Raw genomic sequence first — 21,364 nt, 5'->3', positions numbered from 1 at the left:
AAAGTTATGTGTTGAAGGAAATCTTTTTATAGGAGCCAGAGCGGGCAGGAGCAGCAGGGGAGACAGGCACCTCTGCCAAGGATTTCAGTAACAGCGTTACCAGGCTGGACGTGTGAATCACTGCCTGAAACTCTATATCCAGACTGCACAGCAAGCCTGGCAAGACCATCGCAATGGCTGCTGTTAGCCCCAAAAATTGCAGTTTATAAAAACGGGCAACAGCTGTATAGTTGAGCAGAAGATATTACCGTTTGAATTCTGCTCACTACAACCCCAAGCGCAGTTTCATTTCGCAGCTTCTCCCTCCCCTCCCCGGCTGCTTACTGTGTCTGTTACGTTCTGGATACTTCATGCTACTTTCCCTCCCCTTATTTCTGTGTTTTAAACAGCACAGCTCTAGAAGATACAAGAGGTAAACACCTTGCAAGTTGTGGATCAAAACCAAACACATGCATAGGTGTATGTTTAATAAAATAAAAATTTACTTGACAATTACCTATTTATAATCCCACCCCCCCACACCTTTTTTTTTTTTTCCAAATGAAAATGAAAATGCTGCTTGAAAATATTATTTTGAAGTATAAAGGAACACGGCAAAGTGATACCCAGGCAGCCAGCATCTGCTACTCAAAACCTGCTCCTGCATAGGGTGCACAGGGAGCTGATTTTAGTGGCTTAGCAGCAGCTCAATAGCTACAAAATAAAGACACTCTGTTAACAAACACAAGAGAGAGGGGCCCACGCTTGTATGAACAGTATTTACCATCAGGATCTGGGCCTGATCTTGCTCCCACTGACCACAAAGAGGAACTTTGCTGGTTCTGGCAGCAGTAATATTCTAAATACAGAAATGCAAACCAGAAGCCTTTTTCTTCCTAAATGGGGAGAATATAGATCATAGATAATTTAAAAGGAATAAGCCTCAAATCAAAGAGGAAAAGACTCCTTTCCTCTTAGATGAGAAAAATTAAGCGCATCCACTTCTCTGCTGAGCATATAAACACAATTTAATGAAGCATACTCTGCCTTTGGTGTTAGCCCACTTTCCTACACCTTGGATAAAACAGCACCTCACCAAAGGTGAGCAATGAGGAGGGTTCTCCTGCTTTTATTGCTAATATTTTTCTTCTAGATCTTGAAAAGGTTGCCTGAATTCTTCACATCATTTTCACTATAAAAATAATTCATCTCAAGAATTTACACTCACTGTATTTAAGCAGATACGCGCTATACTTGTTGCGGCTGTCCCATGCAGCACGAGACGGTTGTGGGAACGCCGATGGCTGTATGTTCAAACACATTCAATCGGAACTCTAGATTCACAGATTTAGCACACTGATTACTCTGTACAGGCTCAGCCTACTAGCCCATTTCAACTAACATTCCTGCCCTTGGGCATGTTTTAATATCCCAAAGCCTGGAGTAACTTCAAATACAAATTTTTCCTCCCTACGCCATACTGTGAGGCGTGATCCAGAACTTAAAAGCAGTTCCTTGAGCAACAGGAGATCCAGGTCCAAAATCCTCAGGTTGGATAACACAAGCACAGCCATTTGCATGAGATATAACAATTTTCAATCTGCGCAAAACGCAGCTTGTCCTTCATGGGTTTGCAAAAATAATTATAGGCACATATTACATTTCCACCAAATCTCTTGGTAACAGGAATACTGAAGTCCTCTATATTTGTTGTTGTTGAATACAAGCACTGCATTGCTCCATTTTACATCATCCCTTCATGATGCTGCTTCTGACAGGGGCTGTGCTCGTCCAGGAGTCCAGAGAAGGGAGACTTGTGAAGCTACCAAACAGCAGCCAATAAACCAGACCTAATTAATCTGCTGTCAGTGAGGCCCACGTGTGCAATACCGATCCTGACTGTTTCTAACTAAAAACAAAGGCTACTCTTCCTGCTCTTGTAGCTTAAAATACACCAGGCAAAAGGTATCTCTACAGTCTGCTTCCAGAAACCCCAAAATAAACATGCAGCAACCCCATTTTGCCACCAAGTAAACAGAGGGGAGGGAAAGAAGGAAAACAAAAAAAAAAAAAAAAGGAGAAAAAAAAAAGGAAAAATAAGAAGAAAACCACCACCAAACCCCAACACAAAAACCCCACCGATCTTGCCTATTCTCCCCACCCTAAATAACAAAGCTGCAGATCCCATGAAATGATACAACAAATACTATCTTTCCCTGGGTTACAGGTTTAGTATTCATGTTTTAGATTCCTGGTACCAATTATGTCTGTACTCTCAGTGAAAAGTAACAAGGATGTTTTAATTATCTCCAAAAGAAATATTCAAACTGCTTCACCTTGTTTGCTTTGCAGGCAAATGGAAGTGCCTTACCACAGCTGGGTTTGTTTATCTTACTAACACTGATTTTCCAGCACTATCTTGAAAACTCATTATGATAATGGTGACAACCGATCTCAACTGTTTTTAACACAAACGCACTTTCTTCTAATTTCTTTTTAAGGCATTTATTTTTCTGAGAGTTTGATCTTGCGTTGTATTTGTCTATACACCCACCAGATTATGCTACAATTTGGGCTGGGCACGTAGGTAGCGTGCGCAGTGCCTGCTGCTGCTGACAAAGGTGCCTGCACAAATGCACCCTTTAACCTAAACTGGGCTATTTTCAAACGCTGCTCACGACACCGTGTCCTCAGCATGGCTTCAGACTCTCTTAAATAGCTTGAAAAAAAATCTCCCCAGTTCCCTGCAGCCACAAGTGCCACCTCCTGCAGTGCTCAGCTTCCACAGGGTCTGAGATGAGTTTCAATGCCTGGCAAAGACCTAGGGAGCACTTCTACAAACCCATTAACAATATCCTAAAGTTACTTGTTGTGGCATCTGTTCAGGGTCTCCTCCTTCCTTCCTTGAGCAAGGGACCAATGATCAATAAACTAAAGATGTCCCAGCACTTATTGCCAAAAATGGCCAAGAAAAGGGATGTATCACTGAACAAACCCAGCAGTGAGATGCTGGCGGCTCAAAACAGAGAACCGGCTTACAGCCTGAGGTAGAAGAGACTGCAAAACTCAGCCAGGAAGAACAGCACACCTGAGAGCAAGTGTTTTATGTGTTAGCAGGAGATGCACAAAGACACAAGAGCTTACCCGAAGCTACTTACCCGAACGATTATCCCCATGCGCTTGCTCTCGTAAGTGAAGGGGAAGATCTGGAGGATGGTGAAGTTCAGGATGTGGCCACCCGGTGTCCTCAGCTGCACAGAGGACTGGTCCCTGCCCACCAGTGTCAACCCCACGCTCTCTGTCCACTGCACCAGGGCCACCTGGGAAGAGAAGGCCATGGTGAGGCTGGCCAACCCACACCATACCTCCCCTGACAGGACAGCGGGTGCAGGCTGCAAAGAAGCTCATTAGTCTTTAGTGGTGCTATAGAATGGATCTGCTCATATACACAGATGCTCCCCTGTATGGCTCTTTCCTGCAATCAGTAGCTTACTAACAGTATTTTGGATTGCTACATCCCAAAGGCCAATGCTTCAGCCAGGGCAGGCCTGGGCTGCTCAAACCTGTGCCTGGGCACATCAGGTACATCGCTTCACAAACACTTTTTGAATGTGCTATTTCCCAGCTTGCTGTGTATGAAATAAAGAATTCAAAACGATACTTTCACCCTGGAATTACAGCATCAAAGCCAGAAACACTAATGCAGAGTGCGTTAAAAATTGATATTAAAAAAGCAAACAAACAAAATGAGCGCTGTGCTACACTCTGTTCACTTGGTAGTAACAATTCATCAACAACTTTCAACGTCTGTACTGATCAGCAAGACAGCTGAAGGCTGGCTCACAGACACTTCTTAGCAGAGAACCCCTTCTACCCAAATATTAAATAATAATAAAAAACCAAACACAAAACAACAAACAAACAAACCCACAGCCAAACAAAAACAAACAAAAGCCCAAACCAACTCAAACAGATTTTTCAAGGCACACACCAGAACTCATTTAATCAGGCTTACGCAGCTAACATTTTGATTGCAGCTTTAGTATTTAAGGACCTGCAACACTGAATTCTTTACAAGGTTTCACCAGATTACAACCAGAATCATGACAGAGACCACAGCCTTTATTTTGCATCCCTGATGCCCTAGAATCCCCACCTCACCTGACACATCCATCCAAGATTAAGCCTGCTGAGATAGGGGGGTTTAACTCTAGAAGCTGTCTTGGCAGTAACAGATGGGAGCAGCAGCTGACATGAGCCCATATATCACTGGCCTCCAAGAAAGGATCCAGGGATACTTTCTCCAAACAGACGCAAAATACTGGAAGTATTTTACAGTGACGTTTTCAAAGGCATGACAATGCTGGGCACATGGCTGCTGCTGGCTTGGAAGGTTAATTATCCCTTGTGCCTTTCAGGTTCTGCCTTTATTGCCTTAAGTGACCACAAATACCTCAGGCAAAAGCAGAATTTATTTTTGGAAATAACATATGTGAGACACAGATAAAAATGGAATCTATAAATCACTGCATTGAGTCAAGATTTTACTAGATGAATCGATACAGTTGGGTCTAATCAGAGAATCTCTTGTGAACTCAGCTCCCTTTCATCCACAATTAGGCCTAAAAGACAACTTTAAATAAACTTTTCCTTTAATAAAGTAGTCTTAAATCACCAGATTAAAAAAAAAAGAAAAAAAAAAAAGTTGAGCTGGCTTTGCCTTGAAACACCTTTAAATCAATTTGAATCAATATTTGTTTTAATATTAGCAAGTTTTTGCAGGCTTATTCACAAAGATTACAACAAATCAAAGGCTCTTTCAAGCTTATCTTTTTCAGAAGTTTCTTCAAGCCTTCCTTAGTGCATTAAAGCATGCGGTTAGATAATCCTCCCAACAGTCTCCCAGAGCAAAGATGGAGTTTGGGTTTCTAATGCTCTGGTTAATAAATAATTATGGAGAACTTTTCACAGCATGATGTTACGTGATGTCCAGCGTGCACAGCACTGGCTATTGATATATCCATGTTGGTAAGCTGCAAATGTCTGGAGATAGAAATCTCTGCTCGCAGCTCAGCCCGTTAAAGCATCTCCTGTGCTACTTTCTGTCACAGACACGTCCGCCCTCCTTCCCTGCCAGCGTCTCATTTAAATCCCATGCCAGGAAGCATTTAAACCTCCATTAAACAAATGGAAGAGCAGCACGTCAGATGCTACGTCACGCACGTGACACGCTTTAAATTGACTGTGTTGCATAGTGCTGGCCACCTTGGCTGGCCCTAAGACCACAAAAAGGTACGTCAATGGAAGGGGAAGAATAATGATAGAAATCTCCTTTCTCATGCTGGTCCGGAGCAGGCGTAGGTCCTGTCAGCCCTCAGCGACCCTCCAGGTGAACCGCATTCAGCACCGGAGGGGACGTGGGGCTGACCCCTTTGAACACGCCACTTCCCAGCCTCTATAGTTCTTAATGAATAATTACTGAGAAAGTGACTTAATTTTTAAGTGTTCCTATCAGATGTACCAAACACATTGAAATTACCGTCCCCATTCAACAGGCAACACAACGGGCCAGGACTCTGGGAAGCGCCACTGCACCGGTGACAACACCAACAGCAGCAAAAGCTCTAATGGCTCTTCTGGCGGGGTCTGGGCAGCACGTTCCCAGCTCAGTACGAGACAGAAGAGGTTTACTCTATGCTGAACAAACAGATAAGGTGCTCTCAGTCACACGGAAAAGATGAGAAACAGTCAAGATGCAAAAATATGTTTACAGCTTAAACTGAGGAGATTTAAAAGCAGGCTTGAAATCCCTCAAACAGCTTCAAGAGAGCCCATGTTCACCGATGAGAGGAAATCAATAGAGTCCCTGACCACACTCCAGGAGTCACAGCCCCATCCAGGCCAAGTCAGATACAGATCTGAGCATTATAAAGTGGAGCAGCTACAGCAGCTCAGCACACTATCCCCCAAACTTTGCTCTTTCCCACAATTAAATTACCAAAGCTACCACTGAAGTGGCTATCGACTAATAAATTTCATTCTGAAGAGACAAATAGATCCTTCTGTGCCATGGGTTGCTCTACAAATGTCCCCTTTAGGGTTGCCTAGGCAAACAGACAACAGGCAGAAACCAATTGATTGGTGCACCCTTTCATGTCCTGGCAGCTGCCGTGGGTTGTCAGGGTTAAAGACTGTTTGCCCAGGAATCCCAGGCACTCTTATCTCTGATCAGATTGTATCTATTTCATTTCCCCTGTTAGTTACTGTATGGCTACAACTGACACGCTTGCAGAGCCCCAAGGCTGTAACCGATATCTGAATAAAGATACTTCAAGACTTCTAAATGGCAGCATGCACAGGAAACAAATTTAGGAAATCCTGCTTTCTGTTACAGGAAATGAATCCTATGCCAACTGGTAGAAATTACCCTTGCTGTTCAAGTAAAGAGAATACAAGTTTTTGTACTCATTTCATAAACTGACCTTCCCTGCCATGGCCATATTTTATTGATATAGGATTTCAAAGGCCGGCTTTAACAGGAGTCCAAAGCCATTCCCCTACAGGGAATGTTATTTAACAGCATCTCTCTCTTCCTAAGGCCTTGACTTGTGCTGATCCTGCAGTTTGTACCATCTAGTATGACATACACAGAGCATGTCTAAACAATATTTGTACATCTAAGACCTACAGACAAGATTTCCTCAGTGCAGTAAAGCGTATCTGATTTCTGAACCCGCTGTAATTCTGTACTTAAGACACCACAACAAAGGAAGGAAAAAAGAATTTAAACAATAATCTTGGAAGGATTAGTTATCATGCTATAGTAAAACAAACAAACAATAACCCCTTGGGTATTTGAGACAAACTGCTGCATAAATATACTAAAGACAGAATAGTATAAAGTGAAAAACAAAACAAACCAAACACTGACTTCACTATATACCATTATATATATGTAAATATAAGAGAAGGTATGTGCAAAACTAACCAGTAAATGCTTTAGAAAAAAAACAAACCAACCAACCCCCAAAAAAGCCCAACCAACCACCAACAAAAACCCCCACACCCACTTAAAAGTAGATGACAAAAATTACCATCTGGAAACCATTCAGAATTTGTTTCAATCGAAAGGCAGTTGATTTCTGGAAGCTCTCTTTATGAGGGAAAGCAATACATTAGAAGAGAAAAGCAGGTAAGCAAAACACCGCCCCAGCTGATGTGGTGAGAGAGGACACGTGCACACTGCTCACCAGCCCCAGAGCCAGGGAGGATGCAGGGCTTATTGTCACCATAGGTGCATCAGTGAAGATGGGGGGGTAAAAAGCAAACATGCAGCTTTGGTATAATACCAGAACACATTATAGGAAATGAATGAATTGCCTACTTGGAAACAAAAACATGACAGGAAATATTTGGAATATACACAAAACATGGAAACTAACTCTGTGTGCCAGTCTTTCAGTAATGCACGCAACAATCTCAAAATCCTCACAGAGTTTGGCTTCTAACAAATAAATTCATTTTTGTGCAAACAATTTCCCACCTCTACCAATGAGGAAAGCCAGCTCTTCTTCTGATGTCAAAGGCAAAAAGGCAAATCTGCTTTATTTGGGGCAGTAAGTGGAAGAACCCTTTGAGTGCAGTCAAATGGGCGATATGATCTCATATCGTCAGTAGGATTGTTATGGGAAACTTTAAACTTCAGTTTCTTGCAATGGCATAGAGCAAGTGTAATTGTACAAATTATTAAAAAAATTACTTTACCTTGCTTGCACTAAAGATGATGCATCTAAGAAGCATAACCAATACACAAAACCATATTTCATTCCCCATCTTTGCACAGAAGGAAACGACACTCTAATTAGATTCTCCAAATTTTGCAGACAGTGGCAAAGAGCACTTTAATTGGAAGTCCTGTATCGAACCTGCTCTCGCAAGTGTTCAGTAAAAGTCTCCAGCAAGTCTCTAAAAAGCTGCAAAGTTTGTCTCTACTGTACCAGCCTGTGTAGCCCTGGCTGGACCGGGTGCCAGCAGAGAACTGGCCAGGCACAGCTTTGCCATGGGACAAACTCTTGTGCACTTTGCTTCGCAGAATTAACTCGTGCTCCGGCTCAGTCCTGTCCACATGGGAAGGGACGTGTCTTGGGTTAGCAGTGCTGCTCAGCGTGATTTACAGCTTTTCACTTGGCCTGGAAGTTCAAACGCTCTGCAGACCAGGAACGAGCTGATTTCTGGGAGGGCTCTAACCCCCTCCCACAAGTCACCCTCCTGCCCAACGAGACACGATTGCCTATAATTTACAAAACGTGGGAAGAGGGACTCACACTGTTGAAATGTAAAATATACTGTGGACAAAAGGTGCAGAGGGACTCACACTGTTGAAATGTAAAATATACTGTGGACAAAAGGTGCAGAAATACGAGCAAAATTCTGTGATGCAGAGGCTGATACAACAGCCAGATATCAGCCACCACGTGGCTCTACAGCTTCAGGTAGAGAGGCAGATTTGGCTGAAATACATCAGCTGAGAGGGCTCTTACTGTCTGTTCGTGGGTTATCAGTGCATAAATGCATTAAGATATTATCTCCTTCACTGGAATGAAGTATTTTCACCAAAGATCACGGTGGAGTTCTTTTGTGTAGATCTTGTTTGTTTGTTTTGGTTATGTTTTTTTGTTTGTCTGTTTTGTGTGTGTTTGGTTTGGGGTTTGTTTGTGGGGTTTTGTTTGTTTTCAGTAGCAAGCAAGGTCATATTTACATTTTTATACACCCGAACAGACACTGACCTCATCAGGACTGGAGGCCTGGTACACCCTGCACGAGTCCTCGTAGTGTCTCTCGGCTTCAGCTTGGTCCGTCACCCCGTTGGACTCGTACACGGGCGTCACGTTGTGGCACAGCGCGATGGCCTTCACCGCCTCATGCACGCGGCTGCTCATGGTTTTACGCACCTTGGTGGCCAAGGTCAGGCCCTTCACTGCAGGTGGGTCCTGAGATTGCTTATAAAAAGAAAAGCAGAATAAAGTCTTATTGCGGTGGAAAAAAGATAGTTCCTACTTCAGTGAAGACCATATATGCAGCAGTTGTGCACATTTATGTCCCCGAGAATGAGCATCACTCTTCACACACCTTAACTCAGACCATCACTGGGAACATACCCCAGCATAATGCAATTTCTTTATCATTGTCACTGGTGGAGTAAAGTGCCCCAAAAGATTTATCTGAGTTTTTGGAACAGTATATTGAGAAAAAGACCCTTCATTGCAGATCCACCAAACACCGCCTGGTGAAAGACCAAGGTCAGAAGATGCAGGGAAAACCATTTTTTCTCCACAAAAGACCAGTGGCTCTGAAAATTTGGAGTCAATTTGATTTTGTGTGCAAGAGAATATAATTGCCAAAACCAGAAAACAGATGACTCATTTGGACCTAGAAAATTTTAGTCGCATTCATGTAATTTTTAATACTATTTTTAGTATCAGAACGGGAGTCTTCGGATAATTGCACAATTACTAAATTATCCTGGTTGAAGAAGGGACACACAGTGATCTAGTTTCCTGCTCTGTTAACCTTTAGTGTCAAGAGGACAAAAGTTTCACTTCCAGGTCAAAGGCCACAACATGGTAAAAATAAGAGCAAAGAATAAGAACTACAGTTCAAAATGAATCATTGCCAGCAAATGCTTCTCATTATAGGGAATCTCACTTGGTAATGATACACATTTTATGAGACACACGTTTTACCAGTGTAATTCCACATGCTATTTTCCACACTCTGGCGATTAGAACATATAAGATCTTCAAATTTAATATTGCTGCTCATCAGCACTGTTGCAACAGGCTTTAACCAAATCAAACAACAGCAAACTCATCAGAGTCACCCAAATGTTCTTGGCAAATATTGAATACTTTGGCAAATAATTAACCAGTAGATATAGTACAAAATAAGAGTGAATAGATCTGATGGGTTTTTCATTTTTTTTAAGCACAGTTCAGTCATTTAAGTGTCTGAACACTGAGAGAAGAACCAGATGCTAAGAAGGCCATGAAAACAGAGGAGGGAAAGCGAGTGAAATGACTAGAGGAGTTACAAGTTACCTCAGACACATGCCAGTGAAAAAGAGAATTACTCAAAATACCAGGTATTTATCAACTGTCATATGCTTAGTTAAAAGCACATTGCAGCCTGACGGTCCGTGCCACCAAACGGATCACTGAGGTCACAGGAACCTGCTGTGTGTCTTTACCACCATGAACCAAACCCCAAAATAAAAATCCTATTTACAGTACAAGGTCCCTTTTTCCAGGCAAGAACGCTGGCTTCATGTTTCACTTTGTGAGGGGTATAGAAAGCACACTTCAGTCTAAAATCTCCAGAGCAAAGCAAAACCAACGTGACGTTGAGAAACATAACGCACTGCATTGGGTGTGCGCACTCAGGGAAAAGCGTGAGCACTTTGAAAATTGCTGCTGTGGTTTCGGTAGGAATGAAGCAATTCCACAACTATTGAGAAATTAAAACGCTCGACATATGACACAGGAGTAGTAATTCATTGCTAACCTCTGCAGATTGTGTCTGTGGAATCACACGTTGCAAAAGGAGAAAAATCTAATTGTCATTAAGCCACAAAAAAGTTATTTCTAGCTGTAGTTGAAAGAACAGTTATCAACAGAAAATGAAAAATAATGCTTCCATGATTACAGAATTAGTGACAATTCTTAAATCTTTCATAAGTACTAGTGGCTGGAACATAAGCCACTGACACCTGATTTTTTTAAAAAGGTAGTAATATTCTCAACCAAAACCTCACCCCTTGTTTTAAGAAAGAAGTGTGTATATCTAGATGAAGTTTCAACTGAAAAGCATCTTATCTGCTGTAACACGCTAAGGAATACAGTTTGCTGACCCAAACAAGCCCCATAGCATTACCTGGTTATCATACAAAACTGAAATAGAAGTCTATGAACAGAGATGAAGGTTTTTAGATGCTGGCTCACCCAGCAGTACTGAAAGAGGAATGCAAGGGAGAGAGACTCCCCAAACTGGGATTTTCCTGTTCTATACTTTACATGCTGACCTTGCTGCCTTATTTAGCTGTAGACATTTCTCAAAGCAGATGTCAGTTATGCACCATATAAGATCACTGGTGCATTAGCGAAAGAATCCCACTTTTAACATTTTATTTTTTAACAACTAGGCCTAAAGCAGGAGTACGAGCACACTGTTCTCTGTTGCTGCTTACTAAGTACCTATGGTTCCTCCTTATTTATTATTGGCCCAGGACACAGCATTTCAACCAGCAATTTAATCCACTAAATATTACCCAGAAATGACTTTTCAATGAAACAATTTCTGTGGTTGCTTAAGCAGAGAATATCTAAATAAAATTATGCTATTTTACAATCAGGCCTTGGTAGCAAGACACAGGTGCTTACCCTTACAGATCCATGAATTTGCAGTGGCAGTTAAAGACTGGTGGATGTGAAACAATTTACAAATGTAATAGGCAATTTTGATAATATTTATGTATTAAGCATCCAATGATCTTCAGACTTTTCCAAAAAGTAATAGTTAATAGGCAGATCCCTGCCATATTAATTCACCATTAGCCCAGTGACCCAGAAAACTGTTTTGTGAACAAAGAGCAAAGTAATGCAATTTCATTCTACCTGTGTGTATATACTGAATATGTGGCTCTGCACTTCATCCATGGAGTCCAGGCCATAAGCTACAGTTCCCAGGTGAAGTCGCTTGAAGACCATCTCATTCTGCGTAAGAGTTCCTGTAAGAGGCAGCACCAGACATGGAGCAGGAGCCAACACATCTATTCCCCAGCACACATTCTCATCCTTGCTATACCCCAAATTCAAGAGAAATTGGGCTGGAAGCTGAGTCAGCCACTGCACTGGGCTCGCAGCACAGGCTGAGGCCACCAAAAAGACAATATTAATAAATCTGAGGGCTGATTCTCCTGGGAAGCAGTGGTGCACATCGCTGTGCCAGTAAATAAGAACAAGATTTACCCCAAAGTCAATGCCAGCAAGAGCTGCAGGCATAATTCTGGTCCTGCTGGAACCAGAGAAAACTTCTGGAAACAGCTTCAATGGGACCAGGATTTTATGTTGGACCAAGCTTTTTGTTAAAGCTTAGGTCTTCCAAATTCAAGCTCAACTTTAGAAGTGCGAGGACAGCACCAGACAGACTGATGGTACATTGCTTTTAATGTTATGCTCAGCTTTTGGTTTAATAGAACACTTCAAGTGCTCTTTGAAGTAGCGTAATATTCCTGTCCTATGTGACTTAAAGTGCATTCAGAAATAAAAATTGGAAAGTTTTTTCTTTTTCAAAAACTGAATAAATCACATTGTCAATGTGACAGGAAATGCATATTTCTTCTAGTCTTACGAAATCTTACATTATACTCTCTGGCTGGCCAAAAATGTAACAAAACCCAAACAACAACATACAGTGACTCAAAACTATATTTTCTACATAGATACCTGTTTTGTCTGTAAGCAAATAGGATATCCTCCCCAGCTGCTCAGGAATAGTGCTGGAGCGAACCACAGTCCCAGGGATTTTGGAATCTCTGCGGATGACCCAGCTGTAGACAATTTTCCCCATGTCCAGATTCACCCGTAAGCTATGCAGGAGGAATGGGAAAAAGAACATGTATCTCCAGTTAAACTCTGGAAAAAATCATAGTGAACTCCTACAGTACAACAAAAGGACACGTCTTCCACACAGAATTTGAGCTGCCAAAGAGGGTGTTTTGGGAGAAGTATATTCAAAACCAGTGGTTGGGTTGCAAATGCGGAGAATGACTGTGCATTGCTGCACTGGTACTGTAATTCAAAGATAGGTGATAAAATTATGTTGAGAAGAACAGATATAATTTGAGGAGAAGATGGACACAGATAAGTAAGGACAGTAGGACTGATATGCCGACAGCAGGTTAAAAATGGAGCCAAAATGAATCCCAAACCTACACCGAAAGTAAGAATCTATTTATTAATAGAGTGTAATTAAATATCAAAGTTTCAGTCCACTCTAAAAGGCAACTGGCTCCTGTTACACTACATGCTGTATAAATATCTCTCCTTTTCCATTTTTTCCTCTGCTCTTATCCAAGTAAGATTCTCAGCTGGAACACCGAGATAAAGGGCCTTGAATGACTAATCCACAGTCCGAGTTAGTCAGTGAATGTGTGAATATTCTGAACAAATTCAGCAGAAATAAGTAAGCAATTCTTCTGTTTGAAGAGTAATTTGATCTCTATTTCTAGATTTGCTTACTTGTCAAATGAGGAATAGGTAAGAGTTTATGTGCTTATTCATACTAGAGGCATGGAGAAAGATGCAAAGGAAACAGTATTTTGCTGGGAAGAACTAGCAATCACCTTACCTAATGGGAATGATGTTTGAGAACAGAAGGAGAAATCTTATGATCTGAAGATACCAACGGCCAGCAAAGTGCTGAAGGGCCACCATGACAAGCGAGACCACCACAAGAGCCCCAAAAAGGATCTTGGTAAGACAGTTCACTTCCAAGTCAAAAAGACCAATCTAAAGAAAATAAAAACATTCAAACACCCAAGAAAAGACATTAACTCAATGTAATATTCACAAAGGGAATAAACTGCCATATCCACCGAGCCATTCTCCACTAGTCTACTTCTCTTTTAAAACACTACAAACATAATTAAATTTACAAGCAATATTGTTGCCAGCTTACTAAATAAGACTTCTACCCCTTGGAAGCCAAGCAATGCATGAAGAGGTGCGAGAGGAGTCATGCTACCAAAACTGCAGACTATAAATCATCCCTGCACCTTGTTTTAGCTTTGCTACAATAGAAGAATGCAGTAAAATGAGCTTTCCTATTCTAACTGGGACTATCTCATTATAAGCACATAAAACAATCGTTTTAGCAATCTTAAAAAAAGTGAGAAGATCAAAAGAACAAGGAGAAATAGATTTTGCTATGGTAGCTATCTTCAGTCGTAGGCTGGAAGATATGTATCATTATTCCTATGAGGTTGTCTCTATAGTGTGTATGATAGCACTTGGAAGGATTTTCTTCAAAAATGATAAATTTCTGTGCCTTTTTTATTTATTACGTGACTATTTCCTTACCATACCTTACTTCTTGGGTTTGAAGTATTCATCACGCTGCGCAGTTCCCTCCCAGTGTAGAGGACAACTCCCACAACAGTACCTACACAAAACAGAACGGCATCAGCTGAGGAAAAACAACCTCCACTTGTTTTCTCTATAAAAAGATTTGCTGGATCCAAAGACTTGACAGCTGGAAAGGTTTTTTAGCAGGCTACTTTCAGAAGCAACAGCAAGCAGAAATCAGAAAAGACTGTACCGGAAATACAAAACCTGTGGAAACACAGATTTTGAACAGGAGACATCCTACAAAAAGTCAGTAAATGGATGCAGCATCACAGACCGCATCAGCGAATGTGCATGGAATGAGAAGTCATCAATTGCTTTTCTGATGTCAAGTTGTCTCTCCTCACTATAAATAAAAGTTGCTAAGGACAGAGGATTTCTTGGGTTTTCTACCTCTTTGAATCCCACTTAGGTGTGGGTAAGCTTGCGTTACACCAGATAGCGGCCCTTCATTGTGTGCTAAAATTAAATCAGTGCTCTGGGCTATGGTTCTTTATTGGTGAAGGTTGCCTCAATCTGAGTAAAACCAATGAATTCCAACAGCTTTCGGAGACAGAATTACCTTATTTTAAAATCTACAATTTACTTTCAGTATTTGTCTAATTGCTGTTCCCATCAAAAGGCAAATAATACCAACTCCTACCTCACTGTAACAGATGGAGCTGCTGGGACTCTATCAGTGTGTTTTAATTCTACGTCCCGCAGTTGCTAAAGAGCTGAGAGTGAAGTTTTCCTGTTTCTTCTCACAGAAACATAATACAGTTTAGCACCGTAAATTACTGGGTTTCTACAGATTTCTCTTGAAGACTTTGCAAAAAGGCATAAATAAAAAAATCTATATACCGTCAAAGAGTTTAAAAGCCTAATTTTTTTACTAGGAAATTTTAGGGGTCTGTGAAAATGGAAAAAAAAAAACAAATCACTGCTTTTTTTTGGGAAATACCTTGTAACTTTATAACCTCCCATTCCCCTACTACTATTAATGATCAAAGTTTTAACAAGCTGCAAGTGAATTATTTTTAAATAAGACTGATTCAAAAGAGGTGTTTTCTAAAAATATGCTGGGAAACATTCCTTTAAAAACAGCACAAAAACAAACAAAAGCAACATATCAACCAGAGCCAGATGGCAGATGGTGGTACGATCATCCCAATTCAGATCAGCAGACGGCACGGCTACTCCACATCAACTGCGAACAGTCAGAGTCGGGCTCATTGCTACTGCAGCAGATGGAGAAAGCCACGTAGCTCTGCTTCGCCTTACGAGCCAAGGCTGCCCCAGTGAGACGGCATCACCGCAACTTGACAGCTTTCACTTACAGAAGAAAAGTAACATCCCCATTTTTTTCCTATCAGAAATAACCCACAACATGCTATTTATTGCCATAGGAGAAAGCAAAAATGAATATTAATATTGATCAAGTCAGTCAAAATGAGGGGGAAAACCTGCCAGAACTAGAGAACAGCGTGAAGGCACACTGATACATATAAACCCAACGTTTCCAGTTGCTTTATGGCCATTCAAAACAGACTCAACTGCATAAAACATTTGAAATGATGAAAATATTTGCAAACATTATTCCTATTAACTGAACTCAAAGACGTCTCCCTACAAATAACTTTGTTCCTACTCAGCAGGCAGGACTGGATGCAAACAGTAAGTTCGTTTGGGCAGATTTCGTTAGGCGCCTTCACTGTAACAGGCTCAGCCACGGCAGTGCGAGATCTGCAGTGGCTCAAGAGCTGGGACAAATTGAAGCTTCGATACAAGAGGTAAGAACACTGCCCTGGGAAAGGGTGCTGCAGGGCAAGTAGCCACACAGGTCAGAATCGCCAGAAAAATAGCGTTCCATTTCTCCATCTGTTTTATTCCAAAGTGGGAAGAGCTGAGACTTGTGCATAAATACCCCTAGTGGGTATTTGAAGCTGCCAGGCTGATGATTTGTGTCTACACTCAGAAGGGAGGAAGGTAGTTACCTCTGCATGATAATTCCTAATCTATAAACATAATTTACTTTATTAAATTGTATTTGGACAACTAGTTTTTGTACAATCCCTTGGTCGCAGCACCGTGACAACACTGTAATACATTTCAAGAAAGAGTCTGAGTAGGATCAAATAGAAACATAAAGGAATAAAATTTATTCAATTTTCTGCTTTGAAAAGAGCAAATCAAAATATTTTCAGTGCTTCAGAAAATAAATGTTTTGAAGTTCATGTTCCTTCCCATTATTATTAATTCCACATACACTTAGGTACTGCACTGTGAAGTTTCTCCATTCAACAACTTCAATTCCAGAACAGAATTTCGCTCTTCTCCAGCTACCACCCTGCAAACCGTGCAAGCACGCTGGACAGGAGAGGAACAAGGCTCTTCCTTTGACAAGCCTCTACAAGAGGGCATTGATTAATCTCAGGCCTTGGGAGCTTATCATTTCTATATAAACCGAAATCTGTCAAAGAATTTATTTTTTTTTCCTTTTTGAAAGTATGTAAGATGAACTCAATGGAAGCACTTACCTGGAAATCTTTCATCTTAAGCTTCTGTTACCAGAATCTATTTGACACCGTTTCTGTTACAGATTAGGATGTCAAAGCAGAGAGCAATTAAGTGCTATTCTGGTCCTAGATCCTAAAGAAGTGCCCAAAGGCCACTCCAATTCTTTCTCATCTAGGAATGTCCAAGAGGCAATTAGACATTAGCTCAGCTCCCCAGAGGTGTTAGGACAAGTGGGAAACCTCATTCCAACTGCTAATTTCTCCAACTGACAGAGATTATTATTCCATTACGAAAAGACCTTGAAAAATTGTTAACATATTCCCTTAAAAAAAAAAAAAAAATCACACATGCCTCCATCTTACCTGATGCAATCACTGTGCTGGCCCATAGGGTGTTTTCTATGCTTAAACTTTCATTCACTGGAGGGTCACTGTCTTCCTACAATAGGAGAAAACCAAACAAACATATCAGTAATGGAAAAGGCCAGTGAATGGCAGAGCTACAGAGAGGTGTTTGGAAAGGGACACTTGTAGAGAAGATGAAGGATTTTCACACACCCAGGTAAATCTCTGGTTGGGTTTTGGGTTAAGAACATGAGCGCTTTGTTGCTATTCATATCTATTAAAATACTTCTGCCTGCTGAAGCCCCCCAGGAATCATAAACGAGAAGGGGATTTGTCGGCAGCTCTCCTGGGACTACAGGAAAATGTTTCCTCACTTGGCTCACGTGGATTAATAGCATTTCTCCTGCTACTGTAAGATCTCACTGAGAACCTGTTTGGACTGCTCAGTGATGCCTGGAAAATTGTCTGATATGTACCAGAAAATAGCTACAAGAAAGCACAATTCCTTTTAGGCACCAAAAGATTAATTCTATACAATTGTACCTTTGCATGAGAAAGTGAAGTCTGTGCAGAGTCTATACAAGAACTGCCTCCCCAAGCCACTCCAACTCCTATTCTGTGCCAGCACTATTAGACCAGATTAAACTTTGCAACATAAACATAAAAGGGCAAAACCTATAACTAAAATAGCAGCAAACAACTTCTAAAAAGTTGTAACTGTCTCCTATTTGTTACAAACGCGTTTGTCCTCTGTAAACTGCTCAAGGGTAGATGAATCTCTCAAATTTTTCATAATCCCACTGAGAAAAAACCAACTTTTGCCCCAACCAGGCAAAGCACCTTCCCACTAAGCCAGAATATATAACTATTTTTTAAAATGATGATATTTCACAGTGGTTCTGAGCTGCTGCTCTCTGAAACAGGAAGCAGATATAACCGAGTTTACATATGTTGCACAGCAAACACTACATCTATTATTTCAAGCATGTATCAGCAAGACTCACCCTTGTGAAGGTCCCAACAAAATTATGTATATCGATATTGGGTTCTTCTGCATACACATAGGATCGGATTTGCAGTAGGTCCTATAAAACAGACAGGTTGTGGCAGAAAGTTAGACAACCACATTTTAATAATTTACAAATATTTCTACCAAAAAACTTTGAGCAAGGGTTACTTATCAAGTTAAGATAATTGCTAAATTATATTACTTACTGGAGACCAACTGTCTAAGAGAAAATGCAATTGTACCAGCTTCACTGAAGAGTTTTTCTTGAAGTGATACCTGAGAGACTCCTGGGAGTCACTTAGACATCAGTGCCCCATAAATGAGATTTCAGCTTGAATAATCAAGACAGCTTAAGACACTTCTTACTTCATAGCAAAGAAGGTTTGGACTAGTCTTCCAAAGCAGGGAACTCAATATTTTGCTCAAGATGCCAGTGCCACTAGGGACGGATATGCCAGTTCTGCACGGTGTTTTCACTGCTGGCTCCCACACATGCACAAACTATTCACGCCATGAAGAAAATGCCTTGCTTTAAAGCCTTTGTACAAAATAAACTTATTGCACTTTTTACAGAGAGAACATCAATAAAATAGCTACTTGGGTTCTCCCGTTTTTTTCTTGTTTTCTTTAAAAAACAAACAAACAACAGAAGCATGAGCTACTTTAGCTAGAGATTCTGGAAAAAAAAAAAACAGTATGTTTGATGGAGGTTATATGCTTATTTCAGATCACACAGTGGAGCTTCCATGGTGATACTCCTGCTTCATAGAGGCAAGCAATGAAAACTGAAATGGCTTCAGAGGCAGCTCATGGGAATGCTTGAATTGTGTCTATGAACACACTGCAGTGCAAGGAATGAAAGGGAACACTTGAGAAGTACCACCACCAAGTATCCTGCAACAAGAGCTATCCTGCACTAAGTTACTGCAGTGGTCCCTGGAGAGGAAAAAGCAGCCAGGAGCATCCTACCAGCAGCCCCCTCCCACTGTGGGGGCATCCCATCTGCCTACCCCACTGGCCACCGCACAGCTTCGTGGTGACAGCCGTGCAGCACAGACCTGCGTCACCTTACCTGAAACCTTGCCTGGAGCTCAGGAAGAGCTGGCTTACCCCTATAATTAATCATTGTTGCCAAAACCAACCTGCATCATGCACTGAGAACAATGCTGCACTAACCTGTTTGTCAAAACAACCCATTAACTGAAGCACCTGAATGTTTTTCAGGTAGAACAGATAACTCGTGTTTACCAACGAGAATATTTAGTACGAAGGCAGCTTACAGAAGCGGTTGGCAGTCTCTGAGTACAGGTCACAGGCAGCCGCAGTTTCCAGTCTGTCTCACCATCCAGCTGGTCAGTGCGAAGGAAACAAGACCCTGTGGATTTCCAACACCAGTCAGTGCCCTGTCGTGGGGTACACCTATAGCACATGAAACAGCTTCATACCTAGGGCACCCTGCTTTCTTTGGAAACGGTATCTCATTTAAACTAACATTTCTCAATAATGTAAGAGTCAAAAGAACTATATTCTTGCATCACACATTCATTTCCTTCCTCTAGTCTTGAATACAGTGAGACTCTGCACAGTACCTTTAAGACATTTGAAATGTTCTCATTAGTCTTTATGTTTTCTAATCCTTCTGATTAAACATTTCCTTATCCTACACTTAACGAAACAAACCTGAAGGGCAAGTAAAATTATTTACATCTACAAAACAAACTGTTGTACAGCAAGATTCATTCACCCTGGATTCAACCACGTACATTCTTCGATTAGCAGAGTATAACACCCCGAGAAGTGGCAGCCCATAAATGCATTTGAATTCTATCTCTCTAAAATTTTACTACTATCTATTTCTTGCATATTTCCAAAAGATAATTTTCTCTAAACAACCAGCGAAAGGTTAACGGCTATTTTGACAATTGGTTCCAGATGTTTACCATTCTTCTCCGACGTCCTCAGGAAGATCATGTCAGCAGGGACCCGCTGGTTCTGTTAGGAGAAGAAAGGCCATTATTGTGCATACACCCCTGCACGCGTGTGCAGCCGCCTTCCACAGCCCCACCGAGACCAGCAAAGGGGCTACAGAGGAGAAAGGGGATTTCTTTGTCAATCTGAAGCTTGGTATTCATTTTGCTTTGAATCTTAAACTCGCTTCCCTGCAGAATTCCAAGTGCAAGAATAATAACTGGTGCCAGCTCCCACTGACCAGATCAACCAAGGGATAGTTTTACAAAAGAGCTAGTGAGTAACTCTAGAAGTAGGAAGAAATTTTAAGCTAACGCTGGTTTCCTTTTAAGGAGTCCCATGCTAGAAGAAAACATGTATCTGGAGTGTACAGCTACCATTTTTCTTTTCTTTTTTTTTTGGTGCTGAATATTTTCAGACTAATAGTTTCAGAGGACAAAACTGTTTGCACAGAGACTATATGAAAATTAAAAATAAATATCAGTGGGTAAAAAATACACACAAACTTGTACAAAGGGGGAAATATACCTGTACATACCAATGCCAGCAAATGGATCACTGTCTCCTAATACTTGTGTTGTTTACACCCAAAGCAGCGTTTGGATGTTGCATTTCTATCAGGTATTTAACCTGTGTCCAACTGTCAGAGATAGGACCAGGGAGGCTGTTAAACTTACTATAGTATAACTGGAAAAAATAAGTTATAGGTGCCTATCTAGAGATTTGCTACCATTTGTAAAGCTGATGATGCTATCTTGGTGAGACGGGGGAACCCTGAAAAGTGACTAAATATTGTAACTAGTGATCAACACTTGACATTCTAAGCCTATTGTAAAACAAACGTGACTTCAAAAATATATAGTTTTCTATGGTCTTGCATAAAAAAGTACTTCATGCAGAAGAGATACACATAACAGCTAACCTTTTCGACAATGATGAGGTCGCCTACTTGTATGTTGGAGCTCTTCACCTTCACAGTCCCTGCAAAGGAAAGATATCAGTGCATCAGAACAGGGTCCGTGGGTGCTGGGGGATGCTCATCACCTCCCTCCCTCCCACTTGGCGGTTCCGGAGAAAAACAGGTAACATTTCTATGACAAGAATGAGTCAATGCTGCCCTGTAAAGACCCTCCAAGCCCACTGGTCACACAGTGGTTCTGGATCTGTGAAAGGGGCTGACAGCCTCTCGTTTGACAGCTCCAGACCTCAGCCCTGGCTGCAGAAACCCACTGGTCAGTCCCTGGTGATAGCTCTGAAAAAAACCCTTGAACTTTTGGGTTTTTTTCACACAGTTTAACCCAGGAGTTTGAAAATACTTTTGGCATCAGGCAGACAACAGAGCAAGAACAGGAAAATCACCATCTGTTGACTCTTCTTCCCTAGGT

At 41.3% G+C, this 21,364-nt stretch overlaps 1 protein-coding gene across 2 annotated transcripts in view; it reads right to left on the bottom strand.

Moving 5' to 3' along the window:
* Nucleotides 1-21,364, bottom strand: part of ATP9A (ATPase phospholipid transporting 9A (putative)) — a 60,284-nt gene that overhangs the window by 20,027 nt on the left and 18,893 nt on the right. For both annotated transcript variants that reach the window (XM_065032514.1, XM_065032513.1), the window contains exons 5-15: nt 20,902-20,960; nt 19,952-20,003; nt 19,292-19,386; nt 18,007-18,087; nt 17,021-17,096; nt 14,120-14,196; nt 13,384-13,544; nt 12,480-12,622; nt 11,649-11,761; nt 8,766-8,978; nt 3,138-3,299 (exon numbers count right to left, since the gene is read on the bottom strand). In XM_065032514.1, the coding sequence (XP_064888586.1) occupies nt 3,138-3,299; nt 8,766-8,978; nt 11,649-11,761; nt 12,480-12,622; nt 13,384-13,544; nt 14,120-14,196; nt 17,021-17,096; nt 18,007-18,087; nt 19,292-19,386; nt 19,952-20,003; nt 20,902-20,960 (1,232 nt within the window). The remainder of the gene's footprint in view (nt 1-3,137; nt 3,300-8,765; nt 8,979-11,648; nt 11,762-12,479; nt 12,623-13,383; nt 13,545-14,119; nt 14,197-17,020; nt 17,097-18,006; nt 18,088-19,291; nt 19,387-19,951; nt 20,004-20,901; nt 20,961-21,364) is intronic.

Source organism: Columba livia, chromosome 16 (assembly GCF_036013475.1).
Source record: "Columba livia isolate bColLiv1 breed racing homer chromosome 16, bColLiv1.pat.W.v2, whole genome shotgun sequence".
NCBI classification, from domain to species: Eukaryota; Metazoa; Chordata; class Aves; order Columbiformes; family Columbidae; genus Columba; species Columba livia.
This window is presented reverse-complemented; position numbering and strand designations above follow the sequence as displayed.